Source organism: Sciurus carolinensis, chromosome 7 (genome assembly GCF_902686445.1).
Source record: "Sciurus carolinensis chromosome 7, mSciCar1.2, whole genome shotgun sequence".
Lineage (NCBI taxonomy): Eukaryota > Metazoa > Chordata > Mammalia > Rodentia > Sciuridae > Sciurus > Sciurus carolinensis.
Window position 1 is genome coordinate 54,471,523 of NC_062219.1, and position 20,044 is coordinate 54,491,566.

The following is a 20,044-nucleotide window of genomic DNA, read 5'->3' on the forward strand; positions in this document are numbered from 1 at the left end:
TAACCAGGGCCTGGACGGGGAAATGCAGACAGTGATGGCTTCGCAGCTCTTCCGGTTTGGCTATTTCCTAACAAGGAGAATCTGCTAGACTCTGCCTGACTTCGGATGTCTAGATCTTCTTCCTGTGCATTCTTTTCTAGATTTTCTGAGCACTAAACTTTGGTTAAGAAAGTAATACTCTTGTTTTAGGCCCTTCTTTCCCAAGTGGCTTAGGGGTGAGCAGTGTGGCCCAAGAACTTGGCAGTGCCTTCCTCTGCCCAAGGCTTTGCTTGGATTTGGTAGTTTTTGGTGAAATCTGTTTTTAGATTGCTGTTGTTGTTTGTTTAGTTTTTTGTTTGTTTGTTGTACAGTGCTGAGGATTGAACCCAGGGGTTCTCTACCACTAAGTGACATCCCCAAACTTTTTATTCCTTAATTTGAGACAGGCTTTCACTAAATTGTCTAGACTGGCCTCTAATTTGCAATCCTCCTACCTTTGCCTCCCAAAACTGGATTACAGGCACAACTGCTAGGTGTGCACCTAGTAGTTTCTTTTCTATCTGTTTTTTTTTTTTTTTTCCTTTAATCTAATGTTAAGACTGTTACTTTTCTTGAGGTCCAACCTATACAGAAATCAATTACTCCATATTCAGATCATCTTTCTTATAAATTGGGTTAGACAAGATAATAAGTTCAACCAATAGCTACAAGTAAGAGAAATGCAGTCTGGGAGCTGGTGTTGTGACTCAGTGGTGGAGTGCTTGCCTGGCATGTATGGGGCACTGGGTTCAATCCTCAGCACCACACAGAAATAAATAAATAAAATCATAGTGTCCACCTCAACTAAATTTTTTTTAAAAAAGAGAAATGCAGTCTGAAGTTTCAAATACAGCAAATATATAAAAAAGTATCATATTAGGTATTAAAAATTTGAACCTGTACTGCAAAGAGTGGCAGAATCTGACAAATGAAATGCAGATCTATGATTTTCAAATGTACTATGATTCACAGTTAAGAAATAACCTCTTACATCATGACTACATACATACATTTAGATATTTACATATAAATAAACAAATGGTAAGAATACTTACCCTTACTACATAAAATATATTCTAATATTTTCTTTCTTTACTACTTCATTGTTTAGGTTGGTTACAACCAGCAAAGTTAATTTTATAACTCAACATGAAAAAGCACTGATTCAGAAAAACAATCATTCTTAAGTTTTCTTTGTGCACTGCACATTTCAAAATATTAAAATTTGGGCTGGGGAGATAGCTCAGCTGGTAGAGTGCTTGCCTCACAAGCACAAGGCCCTGAGTTCGATCCCCAGTACCACAAAAACAAACAAACAAACAAAAAAATATTAAAATTTGGGAAAAGGTATTAATATCAAAAGACTCAAAGTAGCTGGGCTCAGTGGTGCACACCAGCAACTTGGGAGGCTGAGGCAGGAGGATTGCAAGTTAGGAGGCCAGCAACTTAGACACTCAACAACTTAGGGAGGTCCTGTCTTTAAAGAATTTTTTTTTAATTGAAAAGGGCTGGGAAGGTCACTCAGAGGTAAAGCATCCCTGGATTCAATCCCCAGTACCAAAAAAGAGGCTCAAAACAATAAAACTGCCAGTGATCCTTGTAACACAATTATCATCACAGTTCAAGTGTCCTACTGCATAAATGAAATTCCCCTACTCCTCGTTGGCTTCACAGCACAGGTACTGGTTTGAGGGATCTGTTGCTGCCCTGCTCAGTCTCTTATAAGGCACAGTCCTCACCTTTCTGGAAACACCTGACAGCTCTTAGGCACAGACCCAACGATGTGATCCTCCAACTGGAATACTGGGTCCCACTCTATGCTTGTCACACAACCTGAGTGCCAGGTTCCATGCACCTTATGAGGAGCACACAATAACCCAGGGTTCTTTATATTGCAGCAATAAACCCATCTCCAATTGCCAACTTCCTTAGAGGAACTCGTAGTGTTCTAGAGAGCCAGGGTCCATCACTTAGCATGTCCAGATAAACACCCAACAACGAGTTTAGAAGTGGCTGCTGTTTACCAGAAAGTTTTAGAGGATGTACTTTTTAAGATGCCTCTTTTCAGAACTACTATCAACACCTCAACCAATGTTGAAGATCATTACTCTTTTTTTCCCGAGTCACACAGCAAGAAAGTTAGATAACTATTATTGTATCAATTGCCTTGCCATTATTTTCAAAACAGCACACATACTTCCACAAGCCCTTTGTGATTTAACAGTTTGTCCTGTTTTCAAAATAGCCTGGTTTTGGAGCTATCTTTGCAAAAGAATTGAAATTCAATTCTCTCACTCCATCCCATTTCACTTGCTGCTGTCCAGCTAGCCAGACGCAGCCATGACCCTGTTAGAAGTCAGGGTCTGAGGACCCTCCTCACAGAGAAGAGTCAAAAAGCAGCATAGACCACACAGCTCCCAGGGCCCAGGTTCATCATTCATAAAGAAGAGCTCTTGGTCACATGAGAAATGTCATGCTTGGTCCTGGTGACTTGGCTCCCTGATCAAATTGTGGTTATTTTTGTTATCCGTGTACAGTCTCTGTCCATGGGAGGGGTGGAGTCGGGTGCACTGTGTAATAGAACAGCAGAAAAACACAGGCCACGTGTTTGTCCTCTCAGGAAAAGTCCTGGCTTCACTCTAGTATAACCTTAGGTAAGTCACCTAACCCTTCCAGACTGACTTTCCTCATCTGTCACTTAGCAAACCTCAGAAACATCTTGTGAGGACAGAGTGAGCATGCTTTTAAAAGCACATAGCACTGTAAGTGCTGGGGATGTCCCCCCATGGTAGAGCACTTGCCTGGTGTGCACAAGGTCCTGGGTTCCATCCCCAGTACTTAAATAGAACCCCAACCCTCCCCACAAAAACCAAAAGCCTAGAGTACTATTAAAACAAAGGTGCCACTCTTGCCAGTCAGTCCACAAACATTTATCAAGTACCTACTTCATATGAGGCAATATCCTTTCCCTAAGGTGGTTCAGTTGGAATGAGGAAATAAACACAAAACAAGAATACAGGAGAAACCACTCGGTTCATTAAATGCTCTAAAAGGAATACAGATTTCCCATGAGGAGACTGGCAGTGGGCCTCACAAGCTATTACAGCCTCCAAGAGCTGCACAGTCAGGCAACGTACATGGCACGTGCAAAGGCCAGAGGCTGGAGAAACACACGTAGGAGTCCAATATGGCAGCAAGGTGAACTTGAAGAGAGAATGGGAGGCCACAGGCAAGCTACTAGGAAGCCTCCAAGGACCCTGCCTGCTCCTGAGATGTTGGCCATGCCCACGCCCTCTTCTGCTGGGTCCTCATGCCCTGTGGTCCCACCCCTGTTATTCACAGGTGATCACCCCAGACTGAAGGAACAAAGGAAGCCAAGATAGCCTGTCACGGAGGCAGCAGCCTTCATACCACGGGAGAGTGACTCACTGAGTCAGTCCCATCTCCAAGTGGGAGACAGAAAAGTGTGCCAACCACAGAGGTGACACAGGAGACGCATACAAGTGCAGCCGTGACCAAGCAGGGGTCGAGAGGGAGCAAGGGGCGGGAAAGGGAGCCTTTTCCATCACCGCAGAGAGAAAGAGCAGAGCTGGGTCTCCAGAAAGGGGGTGCTGCCACTGCAGGGCCTCTGGGGACTCTGGCCCCTGAGAGCTTCTCCTGGAAGCTTAGGCAATATCTTGTTTCCTGGCTTCCTTCTCCCTGTGTACCCTTCCTTAGCCTCCTCCTTCACCAACCTGGCTGCGTATCAGACTTGCCTACAGATTTTTTTCTCCCAGTACTAGGGATTTAATATGGGGGCACTTAACCACTGAGCCACATCCCCAGTCCTTTTTAGTTTTTATTTGGGGACAAGGTCTCACTAAGTTGCTTAGGGCCTAGTTAAATTGCTGAGGCTGGCCTTGAACTTGTGATCCTCCTATCTCAGCCTCCCAAGTCACTGGGATTACAGGTGTACACCACCACACTGGCTCACCTGTGGAACTTTTTAAACCACAGATTCTCAGTCTCACCCCAGAGCACTAAAGCAGAATTCCCAGGTGGTTTCTGTAACTTCACAGCTGATTTCAATGTTCTGTCCCCATCGAGAACTGAATTAAGGCAACCTGAGCATGCACTTCTGCTTCCTGCAACCTGAGTTTAACCTTCACAGAGCAGATTGTGAATCTCTATCACTTAAGAGCTCATATTTTTCTTATTCTATATTTTAAAAACACACAAAATTGTATTTACCTGGAAAAGCAAACTTCACAACAGTCTAGCAAACCTGTTTGATTATTTGAAATAACACCGGGGTCTTGGTTCCTGTTCAGTAATATATTGTTATAACACTTAGCAGCACTTTGGTCATCTTTTGAGGACTTGCTATGTGTCAGAGATGGTATTAGGCTCTTGGTATACATCTGCTCATTTACCACCCTAACAACCCTACATGAATCATCCCCAGGTTAGTGGTGACAAAATGTAAATTCAGAGTGGCAAAACCAAGGTTTAAATATCTGTAAAGGACAAAGACATGAACTCAGAACTGTCTGACTACAGGCCTTCTGAATCTTTACACTGTACTCTCAGGATAATTGTTTGAGCCTTAAAATTAACTCCCTGGGGTAGGCAGGCATTATCATCTTCCCATTTTAGGGATGGAAAGACAAGCTGTGGGAAATTTTCTTGCCTAAATCAACCCAACACCAGACAGGAAGATTTGAATCCGCTGCTTCTGACTCACACTGAGCCTTTCCACACGGCCTTGCAGACCCGGCACAGTGGCTGGGCAAGGATGGGTACGGTTCCTGCACGTGGGGAAAAGATCGCTGAAAGCACTCAACTCTTTTGAGGTTAAGGAAGGGTGCAGAGGGAGAAGGAAGCCGGGAAAACAAGATATTGCCTAAACCTCCGGGAGAAGTTCTCAGGAGCCAGACTCTTCAGAGACCCAAATCATTGTTTCTAGACCTAACTCAGGATGAAAAAAAAAATTATCCTAAAAATAAAAAAAGGTTTAAATATAAGAAACGAACCTCTTTGATTTGTAAACTTTCAGTTTCTACTTTTCACGTCCATGGACCCCACTGTAACACCAAAATAGTTTTACAGACCTTCCCCACAAGATACTTTTTAATGTAGTTGCTAATTAAAATGTATAGATTTAAAAGCATGACAATTCAGAGTAGCTTCTTTTATCATATTTTCTCAATTACATCAGTGTTTGTATGCTTTTAAACAACAGAGATACATTTTTGTTGAGGTCATATATATAATTTATGTTGAGATCATAAATATATATATATATATATACACACACACACACACACATATATGTACGTGTGTTTGTGTGTGTGTGTTTGTGGGAATGCTGAGGATTAGACCCAGGGGTGCTTTAGCACTGAGACACATCCCTAGCCCTTTGTATTTTTTTAGACAAGTTCTTGCTAAGTTGCTTAGGGCTCACTAAGTTGCTGAGGTTGGTCTTGAACTTTCAATCCTCTTGCCTCAGTTCCCAAGCTGCTGGGTTTACAGGCATGTACCACCATGCCCGTTCTATGCTGAGTTCTTATAATTATGCAACCTATAGGAAAAAAATTGAAAGTCCACAGAAGAAATCATGACAGGATTCAAGGAGTTAAAAATCCTTCTGTACCATTTGTAAATAACAGCCTCGTCCAGGTATTTCCAAATTATAATAATCTTTACCATTCTCTTGTTGTTTATAGAAAAACAGCCACCCAAATACATACCAATTGCTGCCCATACAGGTCACAAAAAACATTTTTCTTATCCCATGTTGATAAAACTCAGATTCACTTACCTAAAAATGACGACAACAGGATTAGGAGTGTGTTGGTATCTTCATCTCCAAAGCACGATGAAGCATTTGTGATATTTTCACTGAAGTTCCATAAAGTTTTGCAAACCAAGCAGGCCAGCTGCCAATCAGTAGGACCAAAATCTCTTAAACAATCCACTAACCTGAGTTAATGAAAAATCAGATTGAGAATAGGTCAGAAGATATTACCTATTTAAGTGGTCACAAAGTAATAATAATCCTTTTCTTTTTCTTTTTCTTTTTTTTTTTTTCTGCAGCACTGGTGATTGAACCCAGGGCCTCACACATGCTAGGAAAGCACTGAGCTACAGCCCCAGTCCTTTTAATTTTTAATTTTGAGATAGGGTCTCACCAAACTGCCGAGGCCGAACTTGAATTTGAAATCCTCATGGCTCAATTTACAAGGTACTTGGATTACAGGCCACTGTGCCTGGCAATAATCCACTCTGTATTTATTTCAAGTGTCCAGTGGAACCAAAATCCCCTCTTTAGCTCTAGCTTGGGGCTTCCAAATGTTGAAATGCCTCCGCCCCAAGTGAAGGACAGGAGGCACCTATGCCTCTAGGAACACTGCATCCTCTGAATCCGAGTCAGGATTCCATGCCTTGAAACTTACTTTTTAATGCCACCTCCTTCCTTGAGGATGACCCGCTTGTCTTTATCCACAGTGAGGTTTAGGAGAACACCACAGGCAGAAAAGCAAATGTCCTGATGCTTAGCGTCCAGCAGTGCAATCATGAATTTATGTACTGGGAGGGCAGAGAACAAAAGCACATGGGAGAGGGCACTCAGGGGTCCCAGCTGTATCTCGTTTTAGCGACAGCACGGGGGTGGGGCATGGAGCACAGTGGGACGGCTTACAAAACCAAAACCCGTTAGTGGGCTGACCCATTCTTCCTACCAGTCTTTTCTTTTTTTCTTCTTTTAAAAATGATGTTGGGCATCAAAGCCAGGCCTCATAGGTGCATGCTAGGCAAGGGCGCTACCACTGCCAGATCCCTCATTCCTCCCAAGTCTTTATTCATCTTCCAGCAGTGGGTTCTCCAACACTCACCACCCTGAAGCCTGCATCCCAGCTCCCTGGCCCCAATACCACTAGCACTGACCCAGGAAGCAGCTCCCTGCCCCAGTTGTGATGGGCTTCCTGACAGTGGAGGTGGAAGAAAAAAACACGTGACAATTATTTCTACTTTGGGTTCTTCTGGAAAGACCTTGTTTTGATACTGAGGATTGAACCCAGGGGTTCTTATCCACTGAGCTACATCCGCAACTCTTTTTGTATTTTATTTAGAGACAGGGTCTGGCTGAGTTGCTTAGGGCCTGGTTAAATTGCTGAGGCCGGCTTTGAACTTGCGATCCTCCTGCCTCAGCCTCCCGAGCCACTGGGATGACAGGCATGTGCCACCGCGCCCAGTCTGGAGACTTTTGAACCTCCAGGAGCAAATCTTTAAATGGGCAGTCAGTTCCTGATGTGATGTTCCCTGAGGCCTACCCAGGCCCAACTGTAAGAGAAGATGCTCAGGCTGCTGGAAACCCACCTGTGACAAGGCAGGGCTTTCACTGTAGGGACATCTTAGAGCAGGGCAGGTTTTGGCCTCAGTGGATGTGTTCCCTTCTTCCTAGGAAATGAAACTGGGAACTGCTTGTCCTGTTTTCTGGTCCCCCTCGGGGGCTAGAAGGGTTTGGGAGAGACTGGATACGGGGTGTGCTATGCCTGCTCCTGCGGTACACCTGGGAGGTTCTGCTTTGTTCTGGCCTCAGTCCTACTGACCGTGCGGGGCAGTGAGCTTGACAAAGTCTACATCACATACACGTGGATCCTGAAGACTTCAAAGAACGCACACCAAATTGTTAGCAGTTATCTCTGGGGCAATGACATATGGCAATGGGTGGCAGTTTGCAGCGGCTGCTGCTGATGCTTTTTTATAAAATTTGCATTAGCTAAATTTCCTACCATGAATATGGATAATTAGGTTTTTAAAATCATTCTTGCATGGAATATGTGAGACATACAAAGAGTATGGTTAGTATAAACACTTGGGTACATGCCACCCACCTAGTTTAAGAAATAGAACATTACATTCAAGACATGTTGTACACTATAAATTATACAATTCTTATTTATCAACTAAAATAAATAAAACATTATGGATCCAGCTTTATGTCTTTGGACATCTCATCTCCCCTCCAAAGGTAAATTATGTCTTAAATATGGAGTTTATCATTTCCAAACACTATATATGCTTTATACCATTATTACATGAATACATATACATAAGCAATACCCAAAATAGGTTTGCATGTTTTAAAACTTAGATTGGTGGCATTATTCTCCATATATCCTATTGTCACTAGCTTTCTGCTCCTACATTATGTGTTTAAGTGATCTATATTGACACATGAATGTCTAACTCATTTATTTTAATTGCTATAGAACATTTTGTTATATGAGTACACATATTTATGCAACAAAATACATAAAATGTATTTATCCTCTTGGCTGCTGGTGGACATTTGGGTTGTTTCCATTTTTTTGCAATTATAAGCAAAATGTAATAGACATTTAGGACATGAAGGAAGATGACTCTAGAATCTGTCCCCATGGGCAGAAATGATGAGTGTAGATGACTTATTTCCATTAAACATACTTCCCTCCCCATGTCAGTACTCAAAGGCCACCCACGAGGAAGAGGGGAATGCTGCATAGGTCCATCCCAGCATCCTGAGCTGAGCACCTCACATGCAGGACATGAAATAGAGCTTTAAATATCTCAAAGCAGAAACAAGTATCACATTGTAATCATCTGAGCTCTGAAACACTTAGCTGATAATTGGCAGAAGTGCATGCTTGTGAATTTAAGTGTCATTAACTCACCATTGTTCTGCACAATGAAATCACAGATGTCATGGTCTTGGGAGAGATTTCCAAAAACACGCACAGCCTCCAGGATTCCATCCATGTTATTACTCACAAGAAGCTTTAAGAGCACTGAATTTGGTGACCAGAAAAATAAAATCAATTCATTTCAGTTTTAATTTAAAGGCTAATGGAGACTAATCTCATACTTAATACTGATAACTTAAAAATGATAATAAAAAACAAATTTTAAGGAACTTCAGCAAGAACTAAGAAACTAATTTCCCCCCACCTTCTAATTTCTTAGAGTCAAGTCAGGTTCTAAGATATTTTTGGCAGATGTCAGAAAATAGTAATGCCTCCAGTTCTGTGTTGAGTTAATAAAATCAAAACTTTAAGGGCTCATCCAGTTATCCAAACCCAACTCTGAACCTTACATTGAGCAAGAGATAGTTTTCTGTCTTGGATTATGGAATCCTTCACTTGGTAGAAAGACAAATTGTTGATTGTTGCTGTAGTATTGATCACTAGCTCCTCACACTCATCAAGGGACTTGTATTCTGAAACAAAGTGAGGAGAGAGGAGTCAGGGACGCTCTGCATGGGGAGAAGCAAGGCCACAGAACTGCAGCAACAGGATCCAAGATGGCAGACTAGAGGGAGGCTGCATTCCTTGTCGCTTAGGATTCAAGTAGAGGAGATACTGTTTCTCTACGAGGCAGTCATCGCTGCCCACCAATCCCCTGCTATTTACTCCCATTTGTCCACTGTGATCACCTGCCTTTTGAGTACAGATCGCTCACTGACAGCTGCCTTTCATTCACCATTTGCCCGCCTCTTCCCTGCCCATCACCCGCCTTTCAACTACCCATTGCCCACCACCCGATGTCCACCCTCCAATAGTCTGCCATTAGTCTACATACTGCCCATAGATCGCTATCGGATTGCCTGCTGCCCACTGTTGCCTGGAAGTCCAGTGTCATAGTACCCACAAGTTTCATTACATGTGGCTGCTGCCATCTTGGGTCACCAGCCAGGGCCTGCAGGTTTGCTGCAGAGGCTGCCACCATCTCAGGGCATGGCCACCTCAGTTTGGGGACTCAGGCCAGGGCCTAGAGATACATTGGGTTACCTGCAGGTCAGGTTGCACCCGAGGTCTTTCTGCTCGGTGTGCTAGTGGTCACCATCTGGCTGCCTCTTTGCAGGGTCAATCCTTTGTGTGAGTGCATCCCTGTTGCAAGTTGAAAGGGCATTGGGACTGCAGCAAGACAGGGCCTGGGGAAGCTGAAGCCCAGGTCCATCAGAATGCAGTTGGGTTTTTGTGGGCCAGTCTGGTTCTGGCAAGCTTATGGAAAGCCAGAGACTAGGGGCAGTTCCCTGTGGGGTGCACATGTTGGAGAAACTGGAGAAAACTGGGCTTTCTCTAGCTCAGTGAGTCCTTCAGTGTGCAGGGATGGAAGGGGCCAGCTACAATAGGTGGGAAGATTGGAAGAGGGTGTGAGCATCTTGCTATCAGCTCACCCACCCAACCTGTCTGACACCCACTGGACTAGAGCTAACATTAAGCTTCAGACAACCCCACCTATCAGTGGAGAAGGGAATCTGAGAAAATTTTTGAAAGCCAACAGAAGCAATCATTCAATTTTCCATTGAGACTTTCCTCCTTATTATTTTTACCATTTTTTGCCCTCTCTCTCTCACCTCTACCATCTTTCAATCCAAATATTTTTCATGCATCAATTTATTGAGGAATAGGATGTCTGATAGTTAGAGTTTTGTTGTATATTCTTATATTTTCACTTTTTTAAAAAAAATCTGTATGTGTTTTTTTCTCTAACCTACCTGCATCCCTGGATTCTCTTTCTTGCTTCTCTCATACTAACAGCCAACCTCTATTAATTCCTCCCATGCTCTTACTAGAGAAGTTTACCTCTATCTTCTCTCTCTCTCCCTCATAAACATCACATCTTATACTACTTATGTTCTCTCAATGTCCATCATTTGAAATGATAAGCCCTTTTAGAAAACTTACTGTTTATATTGTAGACAATACTTGTAAACATCATTTCTGTCTATTGTGACAAAACTGTAAATGCTTTAATGGGAGCCATTTGGTTTAAGGTGGTATGTTGTTTGCATTGGGTACTATTAATATTGGTTTCCCCCTTAAAGGTGAGGTACTAGAAGCCTTCAGGCACACTATAAGACTACAGGGTAGAAGCTGTACTGCCTCAGCTCCATACCGCTAGATGAGGGGACAAATAAACAACATGAAAAACAAGAAGACAAAGTGCTTCAATCAAACCAAGATGTTCCAACAATAGAATCCATAGACAGACAACACAGTAGAAGAAATGTCAGAGAAGGAGTTTGGAAAACACATAGTTAGATTGATATTCAAAATAAAGGATAGTATTGGAGAGAAAATACAGGAAATGAAAGAGCACTTCAATAAAGAGGCAGAGATTATAAAAGGAATCAGGCAGAAATCCTCAAAATGAAGGAAACAATAAACCAAATTAAAAATTCAATGGAAAGTATCATCAACAGATTAGACCACTTGGAAGACAGAATCTCAGTCAATGAAGACAAAATAAACATTCTTGATAAAGTTGACCACATAGAAAAGATGGTAAGAAACCATGAGCAGAATTTCTAAGAAATATGGGATAACATGAAAAGACCAAATTTAAGATTTATTGGAATAGACTAAGATGTGGAGATACAAACCAAAGGAATGTACAATCTTTTCAATGACATAGTATCAGAAAACTTCCCAAATCTAAAGAATGAAATGGAAAATCAACTACAAGAGGCTTATAGGACCCTAACTGTACAAGAGGCTTACAGCAGACCCATACCAAGGCACATTATAATGAGAATGACTAACACACATAATAAAGATAGAATTTTAGAGACTGCAAGAGAAAAAAATCAAATTACATATAGGGGGAAACCAATTCTTATCTCAGCTGATTTCTCAACCCAGACCCTCAATGCCAGAAGGTCCTGGAATAACATATATCAAGCTCTGAAAGAAAGTGGATGCCAACCAAGAATTTTATATCCAGCAAAATTAAGTTTCAGATTTGAAGATGAAATAAAAACCTTCCATGATAAACAAAAGTTAAAAGAATTCACAACTAGAAAGCCTGCACTACAGAACATTTTCAGCAAAAAATTCCATGAGATTAAATGAAAAAAAAAAAAAAAAAAGAAAAGAAAAGAAAACCAGCAAAGGGAGGAAAGTAAATCAAAGGAGAAAGTAAGTCAATTAAAAACCAAAAATAAACCAAAATGACTAGAAATGCAAATCATATCTCAATAACAACTCTGAATGTTAATGGCCTAAACTCATCAATTAAAAGACATAGACTGGCAGATTGGATTTTAAGAAAAGACCCAACAATATGCTGTCTTCAACAAGAGACTCATCTCCTAGGAAATGACATACACAGACTGAAGGTGAAAGGTGGGTAAAAACATATCACTCACATGGACTACGTAAACAAGCAGGGGTTTCCACCCTAATATCAGATATAGTGAACTTTAAACCAAAGTTAGAGGGATAAAGAAGGACATTTCATACTGCTTAAGGGACTCATACACCAACAAGACATAACAATCAAAAATATATCTGCTCCAAACAATGGAGCATCTATGTACATCAAACAAACCCTTCTCAATGTCAAGAATCAAATAGACTACAACACAATAATACTGGGAGACTTTAACATACTTCTCTCACCACTGGATTGACCTTCTAAACAAAAACTAAACAAAGAAACTATAGAATTAAATAATACAATCAATGATTTAGACTTAATGGACATATATAGAGTATTCATCCATCATCGAATGAATACACTTCATTCTCAGCAACACATGGAACCTTCTATAAAATAGACCATATGCCATACCACAAAGCAACTCTCAGCAAATACAAAAAAATAGAAATACTACCCTGCATTCTATCAGAGCATAACGGAATGAAACTAGATAACAATAAAATAAAAAATAGAAGCTACTCCAACACCTAGAGACTAAATAGCATGCTGTAGAATGATGAATGGATAAAAGAAGAAATCAGGGAGGAAATTAAAAACTACTTAGAAGCAAATGAGAACACTGATACAACATATCAAAATCTCTGGGACACCATGAAGGCAGTACTAAGAGGAAAGTTCATTGCATTGAGCTCATTCATACATTAAAGAATAAAAAGTCAACAAATAAATGACCTAATATTACATGTCAAAGTCCTAGAAAAAGAAGAACAAATCAACACCAAAAGCAGTAGAAGACAGGAAATAATTAAAATCAGGCCTGAAATTGATGAAATTGAAGCAAAAGAAAGAATTGAAAAATTGACAAAAAGTTATTGAGAGGAGATCCAAGATGGCGGACTAGAGGGAGGCTGCGTTCCTTGTCACTCCATAACTCAGGTTTCAAGCAGAGGATATGTTTCTTCATGAGGCAATTTTTGCTGCTTATTGATCCCCTGCTGTTTACCCCATTTGTCTACTATGATCACTTGCAGTCTGCCAGCATATCAACTATTTTTTTAGTGCAGACTGCTCACTGACTGGCGCCTATCACCCGCCATTTGCCTTCCTCTTGCCTGCCCATCACCTGCCTTTCACCTACCCATCACCACTATCTGAGGTTCACCTGCCAATCATCCGACATCAGCAAGCAGACTGACCACAGACCGCCAGTGGAGTGCCAGCTGCCTGCAGTTGTCTGGAAGTTCACTGTCACAGTACCTGCAGGTTTGGTTACACGTGGCTGCTGAAATTTTGAGACAACAGCCAGGACCTGTAGGGCCCCTGGCTGAACTGACTGAGTCCTATCTCCAGGATCCTTCAGCCCAACCGACCACTCCCTGCCTCCGAGGCCCTCAGACCAACTGACTGCTCCCCACCTCCAGGACCACTGCCCGACCAACCGCACCCCATCTCCAGGACCTCCAGTCAACCATGCCCACACCCTGTGCTGCAGCTCCCCATTTGCCAACACATTTGGAAGCCAGAATGGTCATCTTGGATAATCCTGGAAGCCGTATCTCCCATCTTTAGGTGGGGCAAATCTCATTCTGAGATGCCTGCTGGAGACTGGAAGCTCATTGTCAGGTACCTCTCATCAATCAGGCTACTGAAGACTGGGAGGTTTGAATACTATATGACTGTTATAGTATAGATTTTTTTTTCCTTCTTATTGAAAAACAACAATGTAGGTCAGCAAAGGGCAGAAATACCTTAAAGGAAAAACCATTCAAAGGAGAAACCAAGTCAAGTTAAAAACCAAAAATAAGCCCAAATGACTGGGAATACAAATCATATTCTCAATAATAACCCTGAATGTTAATGGCCTAAACTCATCAATCAAAAGACATAGACTGGCAGAATAGATTAGAAAGAAAGACCCAATAATATGCTGCCTTCAAGAGACTCATGTCATAGAAAAAGACATCCACAGACTAAAGGTGAAAGGATGAGAAAAAACTACCATGCACATGGACTCAGTAAAAAAAGTGGGGGTTTCCATTCTCATTTCAGATAAAGTGGACTTCAAGCCAAAGTTAGTCAGAAGGGATAAAGAAGGACATTTCATACTGCTTGAGGGAACCATAAATCAGGAAGACAAAAAGATCATGAATATTTATTCCCCAAACAACAGTGCATCCATGTACATCAAACGAATCCTTCTAAATTCCAGGAATCAAATAGACCAGAACACAATGATTCTGGGTGACTTTAACATACCGCTGTCACCACTGGATAGATCTTCGGAACAAAAATTAAACAAAGAAACCATAGAACTCAATAACACAATCAATAACCTAGACTTAACAGACATATACAGAATATTCTATCCATCAACAAGCAAATACACTTTCTTCTCAGCAGCACGTGGAACCTTCTCAAAAATAGACCAGATGTTATGCCCCAAAGCAGCTCTTAGTAAATGCAAAAAAATAGAGATACTGCCTTGTGTTCTATCAGATCATAATGGAATGAAATTAGAAATCAATGACAAAAAAAAAACAAAATTACTCCAACACTTGGAGACTAAATAATATGCTACTGAATGAAGGATGAATAACAGAAAACATCAGGGAGGAGACAAAAAAAATTTTTAGAGGTAAATGAGAATGATGATACAACATGTCAAAATCTCTGGGACACAATGAGAGCAGTACTAAGAGGAAATTTCATTTGCATTCAAGAAGATAATAAAAAGTCAACAACAAAATGACCTAACATTACAGCTCAAAGCCCTAGAAAAAGAACAGAACAACACCAAAAGTAGTAGAAGACAGGAAATAATTAAAGTCAAAGCTGAAATCAATGAAATTGAAACAAAAGAAACAATTCAAAAAGTTGGTTCTTTGAAAAAGAAAACAAAATAGACAAACACTTAACCACACTAACAAAGAGAAGGAGAGAGAAAACTCAGATTACTGAAATTCATGATGAAAAAGGAAATATCACAGCAGACACCACTGAAATACATAACATAATGAAAAGCTACTTTGAAAATCTATATTCCAACAAAATAGAAAATACCAAAGACATCGACAAATTTCTAGAGACCTATGATCCTCCCAAACTGAACCAGGGGGACATACACAATTTAAACATATTGATGTCAAGCAATGAAATAGAAGAAGCCATCAAAAGCCTACCAACTAAGAAAGGACCAGGATCGAATGAATTCTCAGCTGAGTTCTACAAGACCTTCAAATAAGAACTCATTCCAATATTTCTCAAAGTATTCCAGGAAATAGAAAAAAAGGGAACCCTACCAAACTCATTTTATGAAGCTAATATCACCCTCATACCCAAACCAGGAAAAGACACATCAAGGAAAGAAAACTTTAGACCAATATTCTTGATGAATATAGACACAAAGATCCTTAACAAAATATTGGCAAACCGTATCCAAAAACATATTAAGAAGATAGTGCACCATGATCAAGTGGGGGTTCATCCCGGGAATGCAAGGTTGGTTCAACATCTGTTTGTAAATCAAATAAATGTAATCCATCATGTCAATAGACTTAAGGATAAGAATCATATGGTTATTTCAATTGATGCAGAAAAAGCATTCGACAAAATACAACACCCCTTCATGCTCAAAACTCTAGAAAAAACAGGGATAGTAGGAAGATACCTCAACATTGTAAAGGCTATTTATGCTAAGCCAATGGTCAACATCATTCTTAATGGAGAAAAACTGAAATCATTTCCTTTAAAAACAGGAACAAGACAGGGATGTCCTCTTTCCCCACTTCTATTCAACATTGTCCTCGAAACTCTAGCCAGAGCAATTAGGCAGACTAAAGAAATTAAAGGGATACGAAGAGGAAAAGAGGAACTTAAGCTGTCACTATTCGCTGATGACATGATTCTATATTTAGAGGATCCAAAAAACTCCGCCAGAAAACTTCTAGACCTCATAAATGAATTCAGCAAAATAGCAGGATATAAAATCAACACATAAATCTAAAGCATTTTTATACATAAGCAATGAAACATCTGAAAGGGAAATGAGGAAAACAACTCCATTTGCAATAGCCTCAAAAAAAATAAAATACTTGGGAATCAATCTAACCCAAGAGGTAAAAGATCTCTACAATGAAAACTACGAAACATTGAAGAGAGAAATTGAAGAAGACCTTAGAAGATGGAAGGATCTCCCATGTTCTTGGATAGATAGAATTAATATTATCAAAATGGCCATACTTCCAAAGGCACTATACAGATTTAACACCATTCCAATTAAAATCCCTATGACATTTCTCATAGAAACAGAAAAAGCAATCACGAAATTCATCTGGAAGAACAAAAGACCCAGAATAGCCAAAGCAATCCTGGGCAGGAAGAGTGATGCAAGAGGTATCACAATACCACACCTTAAACTCTACTATAGAGCAATAGTAACAAAAACGGGATGGTATTGGCACCAAAATAGACAGGTAGACCAATGGTATAGGATAGAAGACATGGAGACATATCCACATAAGTATAGTTATCTCATACTAGACAAAGGTGCCAAAAACTTACAATGGAGCAAAGATAGCCTCTTCAACAAATGGTGCTGGCAAAACTGGAAATCCATATGCAGTAAAATGAAATTAAACCCCTATCTCTCACCCTGTACAAAACTCAACTCAAAATGGATCAAAGATGTAGGAATTAGGCCCGAGACCCTTCACCAAATAGAAGAAATAATAGGCCCAAAACTCCATCACGTTGGCTTAGGACCAGACTTCCTTAACAAGACCCCCATAGCGCAAGAAATAAATGCAAGAATCAATAAATGGGATAGAACTGTCCCTGATACCAGCAGTGTGCCCCTGGTCTCTGGTCCCTCAGGGGCTCCACCAGGGAGTCTACACTGTTCTCCACATCCCCACTTCCCAATAAAATGGTCCTTGGGTCATGATCCACCCATAGCCATCACTCATCACTCTGCTTCCAAACACACAAAATCAGTCACTTCCACCTCCTGTCACCTGGTTCATCCATTTTTCACCTCTACTAGCTTCTCTTCTCCCATTTTTGCTTCTAAATCTTTTTTTTTTTTTTTTTGGTACCAGGGATTGAACCTAGAGGCTCTTGACCACTGAGCTACATCCCCAGTTACCTGCTCCCTTTAAATTTTGAGACAAGGTCTCACGAAATTGCTTGGGGCTATGAACTTGCCATACTCCTGCCTCAGACTCCCAAGCTGCTGGGATTACAGGCATGCGCCACCGTGCCTGGCTCAAAATCTATTCTTCACTCAGTGATCCTTTAAAAATAAGTCAGGGGTTGAACACAGTGGTGCATGCCTGTAATCCCAGTGGCTCAGGAGGCTGAGGCAGGAGGATCCTGAATTCAAAGTCAGCCTCAGCAACTTAGCGAGACCCCAGACCCTAAGCAACTCAGCAAGACCCTGTCTCTAAAGAAAATACAAAAAAGGGCTGGGGATGTGCTTAAATGCCCCTGGGTTTAATCATCAGTACCGAAAACAGTAAGCCAGGGGCTGGAGATGTAGCTCGGTGCTGGAGCACTTCCCTGGCACGAGCAGGCCCTGGGTTCAATTCCCAGTACTGCAAAAACAAATGAAGAAACAAATTATCTGGTGTTACTCATCTCACAACCCACCACTGGTGCCATCTGACTTGGCCCACAGGCCCTACTAGGCTGCCCCGTCCTCACCTCACAGGGCCTCAGGGTCAACACCAGTCTCCTGGCTCTTTTGAGCATGTTAGCAAGACCCTTCCTGGGAACCTTTGCACCACTGATCCTTCTGTTTGGAATATGCCCCTTCCAGATATCTGCCTGGCCCACTCCTCATGTCCTTCAATGGCTGCTGAGATGCCACCTGACCAGACACTTTTTGTAGCACCCTCTATAAAAACAGCATCTACTCTTCTCTTCCCCTCACCCTGTTTTAATTTCCTCCACAGCGCATTTGACCGCCTGTCATCATATGTGCTAATATTTGTCTCCCTGCTAAAATATTGGGCCCAAGAGAGCGAGAGATTTATTTATTTTATTCACTGCTACATTCCCAGGACCTAGAATAGTGTCTGGCACATAGGTGCTCAATAAATGACTGAAGGTGAGAATAAAGGAACAAATCAGTGAATGGAACTTCAACACTCAAGTCCCATGGTGATTTTGCCCCTTCCATGCTTTACCACTGAACCACATCCCCAGACATTATTATATTTTTATTTTGCAACAGGGTCTTGCTAAGTTGCTGCAGGTCTCACTAAATTGCAGAGGCTGACCTCAAACTTGTGATCCTCCTGCCGCAGTTCCCAAGTTGTTTGGATTACAGGATTGTGCCTGCTAGAGACCCGTCTTAAAATAAAATTTAAAAAAGGGCTGAGAATGTGGTTCAGTGATAAAGTATCCCTAGGTTGAATCCCCAGTGCCAAAACTAAGTAGTTAACTAAATAAATCTTTTCTCTTTTTAAGTTGATTATCTCAGGTATTCAGTCATATAAAACTAATCCAGATGTCAAGCATATTCCCTGAGTTAAGGGAATTTAGCAAAGAAAAGATGACCAATTTAGGGGAGAGGTCATGAGTTTAGCTTTGGATATCTTTTCTTTTCTTTCTTTTTTAATTTTTTAAATTTTGAGACAGAGTCTCACTAAGTTGCTTAGGGCCTCACTATCCTCCTGAACTGCTGAGATTAAAGGTGTGTGCCACTGTGCCCAGTTCAGTTTTGGAATATTTTAAGAACCTCTTGAAGCACTGTCCAAGAGAAGAGGGACAGGCAGTTGACTGTAAGGGGTGGAAATCATAGGAAGAGTCTGAACCTGGTGACACTAAACTAGTTACTGCAATTTGAACAGCCTTCTACCTCCCACTCTGTACGTGTCCCTCTAGGGCCTGGATGTCCTCTCCACCTGGCCACCACCTGCTCAAGAAGCCCTGCAAAGTCAAAGGGAAGCCACCTCAGCACCTGGGCACACCTTTGGCCGTAACCAGCTCTCAGTGTTTTATGGGATAGGAAGTGCTTTTTTTTTTTTTTTTTTTTTTTTTTTTTTTTTTTTTTTGCGGTACTGGGGATCGAACTTGTGCTTGCGAGGCAAGCACTCTACCAGCTGAGCTATCTCCCCAGTCCAGAAGTGCTTTTTACCTCTTGTATGAAACCAAAATTCCTCAGGGAACAAGCAGGGGGACAATGAGTTGAGTCAGAGGACTCTGCTAGCCCTTAAATACTCTGAGTTAATGGTCACCCTTTGGCCTTCCCTTCCTTTTCATTAAAAAGGACAGCCTTTTAACAACTTACTACATTCAAAGGAAAACGCAGTCATTTGTTACGCTGCAGAAGATGCATTCTGGCCTTTAACCAGTGGTCCCTCCACCCAGAGCAGCCAGCACAGGACAAGTACACAGTAGGCACTACATAAATACTAGGAAAAAGAAAGAAGAAATGAGGACCTGGCTGCCTTCTTTTTTGGATTAAATACCTGGGAAGCAAATAAACCAAATTGGGCTTTTCTATGAATTCTTCCAGTTGGAGGCTGGAAGTTCAAGATCAGGGAACCAACAAGGTCAGGTTCTAGTGAGGGCTCTTTTCCTGGCTTATAGAAATATCCTGGTGGCTCCAGGATTTTAGGAGACCTACACAAGAATCTGAATGGTTTTATGAGCAGAGAGGTAAAAGAAGGTGCACAGAAGCCCTGTTTATTTTATTTTGATCATGAGTCACACACCAGAATCCTAGTGCTTCCCCTTCTGGCCATGCAGACTTGCTCAAATAATTAAACCTCCCTGGACCTCAGTTTCCTTGACTGTAAAGTGAGGGTGATAATTGCACCTATACTGTAGAGTTCTTATG

The 20,044-nt window shown here is 41.3% G+C and overlaps 1 protein-coding gene across 5 annotated transcripts in view; it reads right to left on the reverse strand.

Annotated features, from left to right (window-relative positions):
* Armc2 (armadillo repeat containing 2) overlaps window positions 1-20,044 on the reverse strand; it is a 122,115-nt gene that overhangs the window by 3,350 nt on the left and 98,721 nt on the right. For all 5 annotated transcript variants that reach the window (XM_047559148.1, XM_047559147.1, XM_047559150.1 and 2 more), the window contains 4 exons: window positions 9,131-9,253; window positions 8,712-8,825; window positions 6,453-6,585; window positions 5,819-5,979 (listed from right to left, as the gene is read on the reverse strand). In XM_047559148.1, coding sequence (XP_047415104.1) covers window positions 5,819-5,979; window positions 6,453-6,585; window positions 8,712-8,825; window positions 9,131-9,253 — 531 coding nt within the window. The remainder of the gene's footprint in view (window positions 1-5,818; window positions 5,980-6,452; window positions 6,586-8,711; window positions 8,826-9,130; window positions 9,254-20,044) is intronic.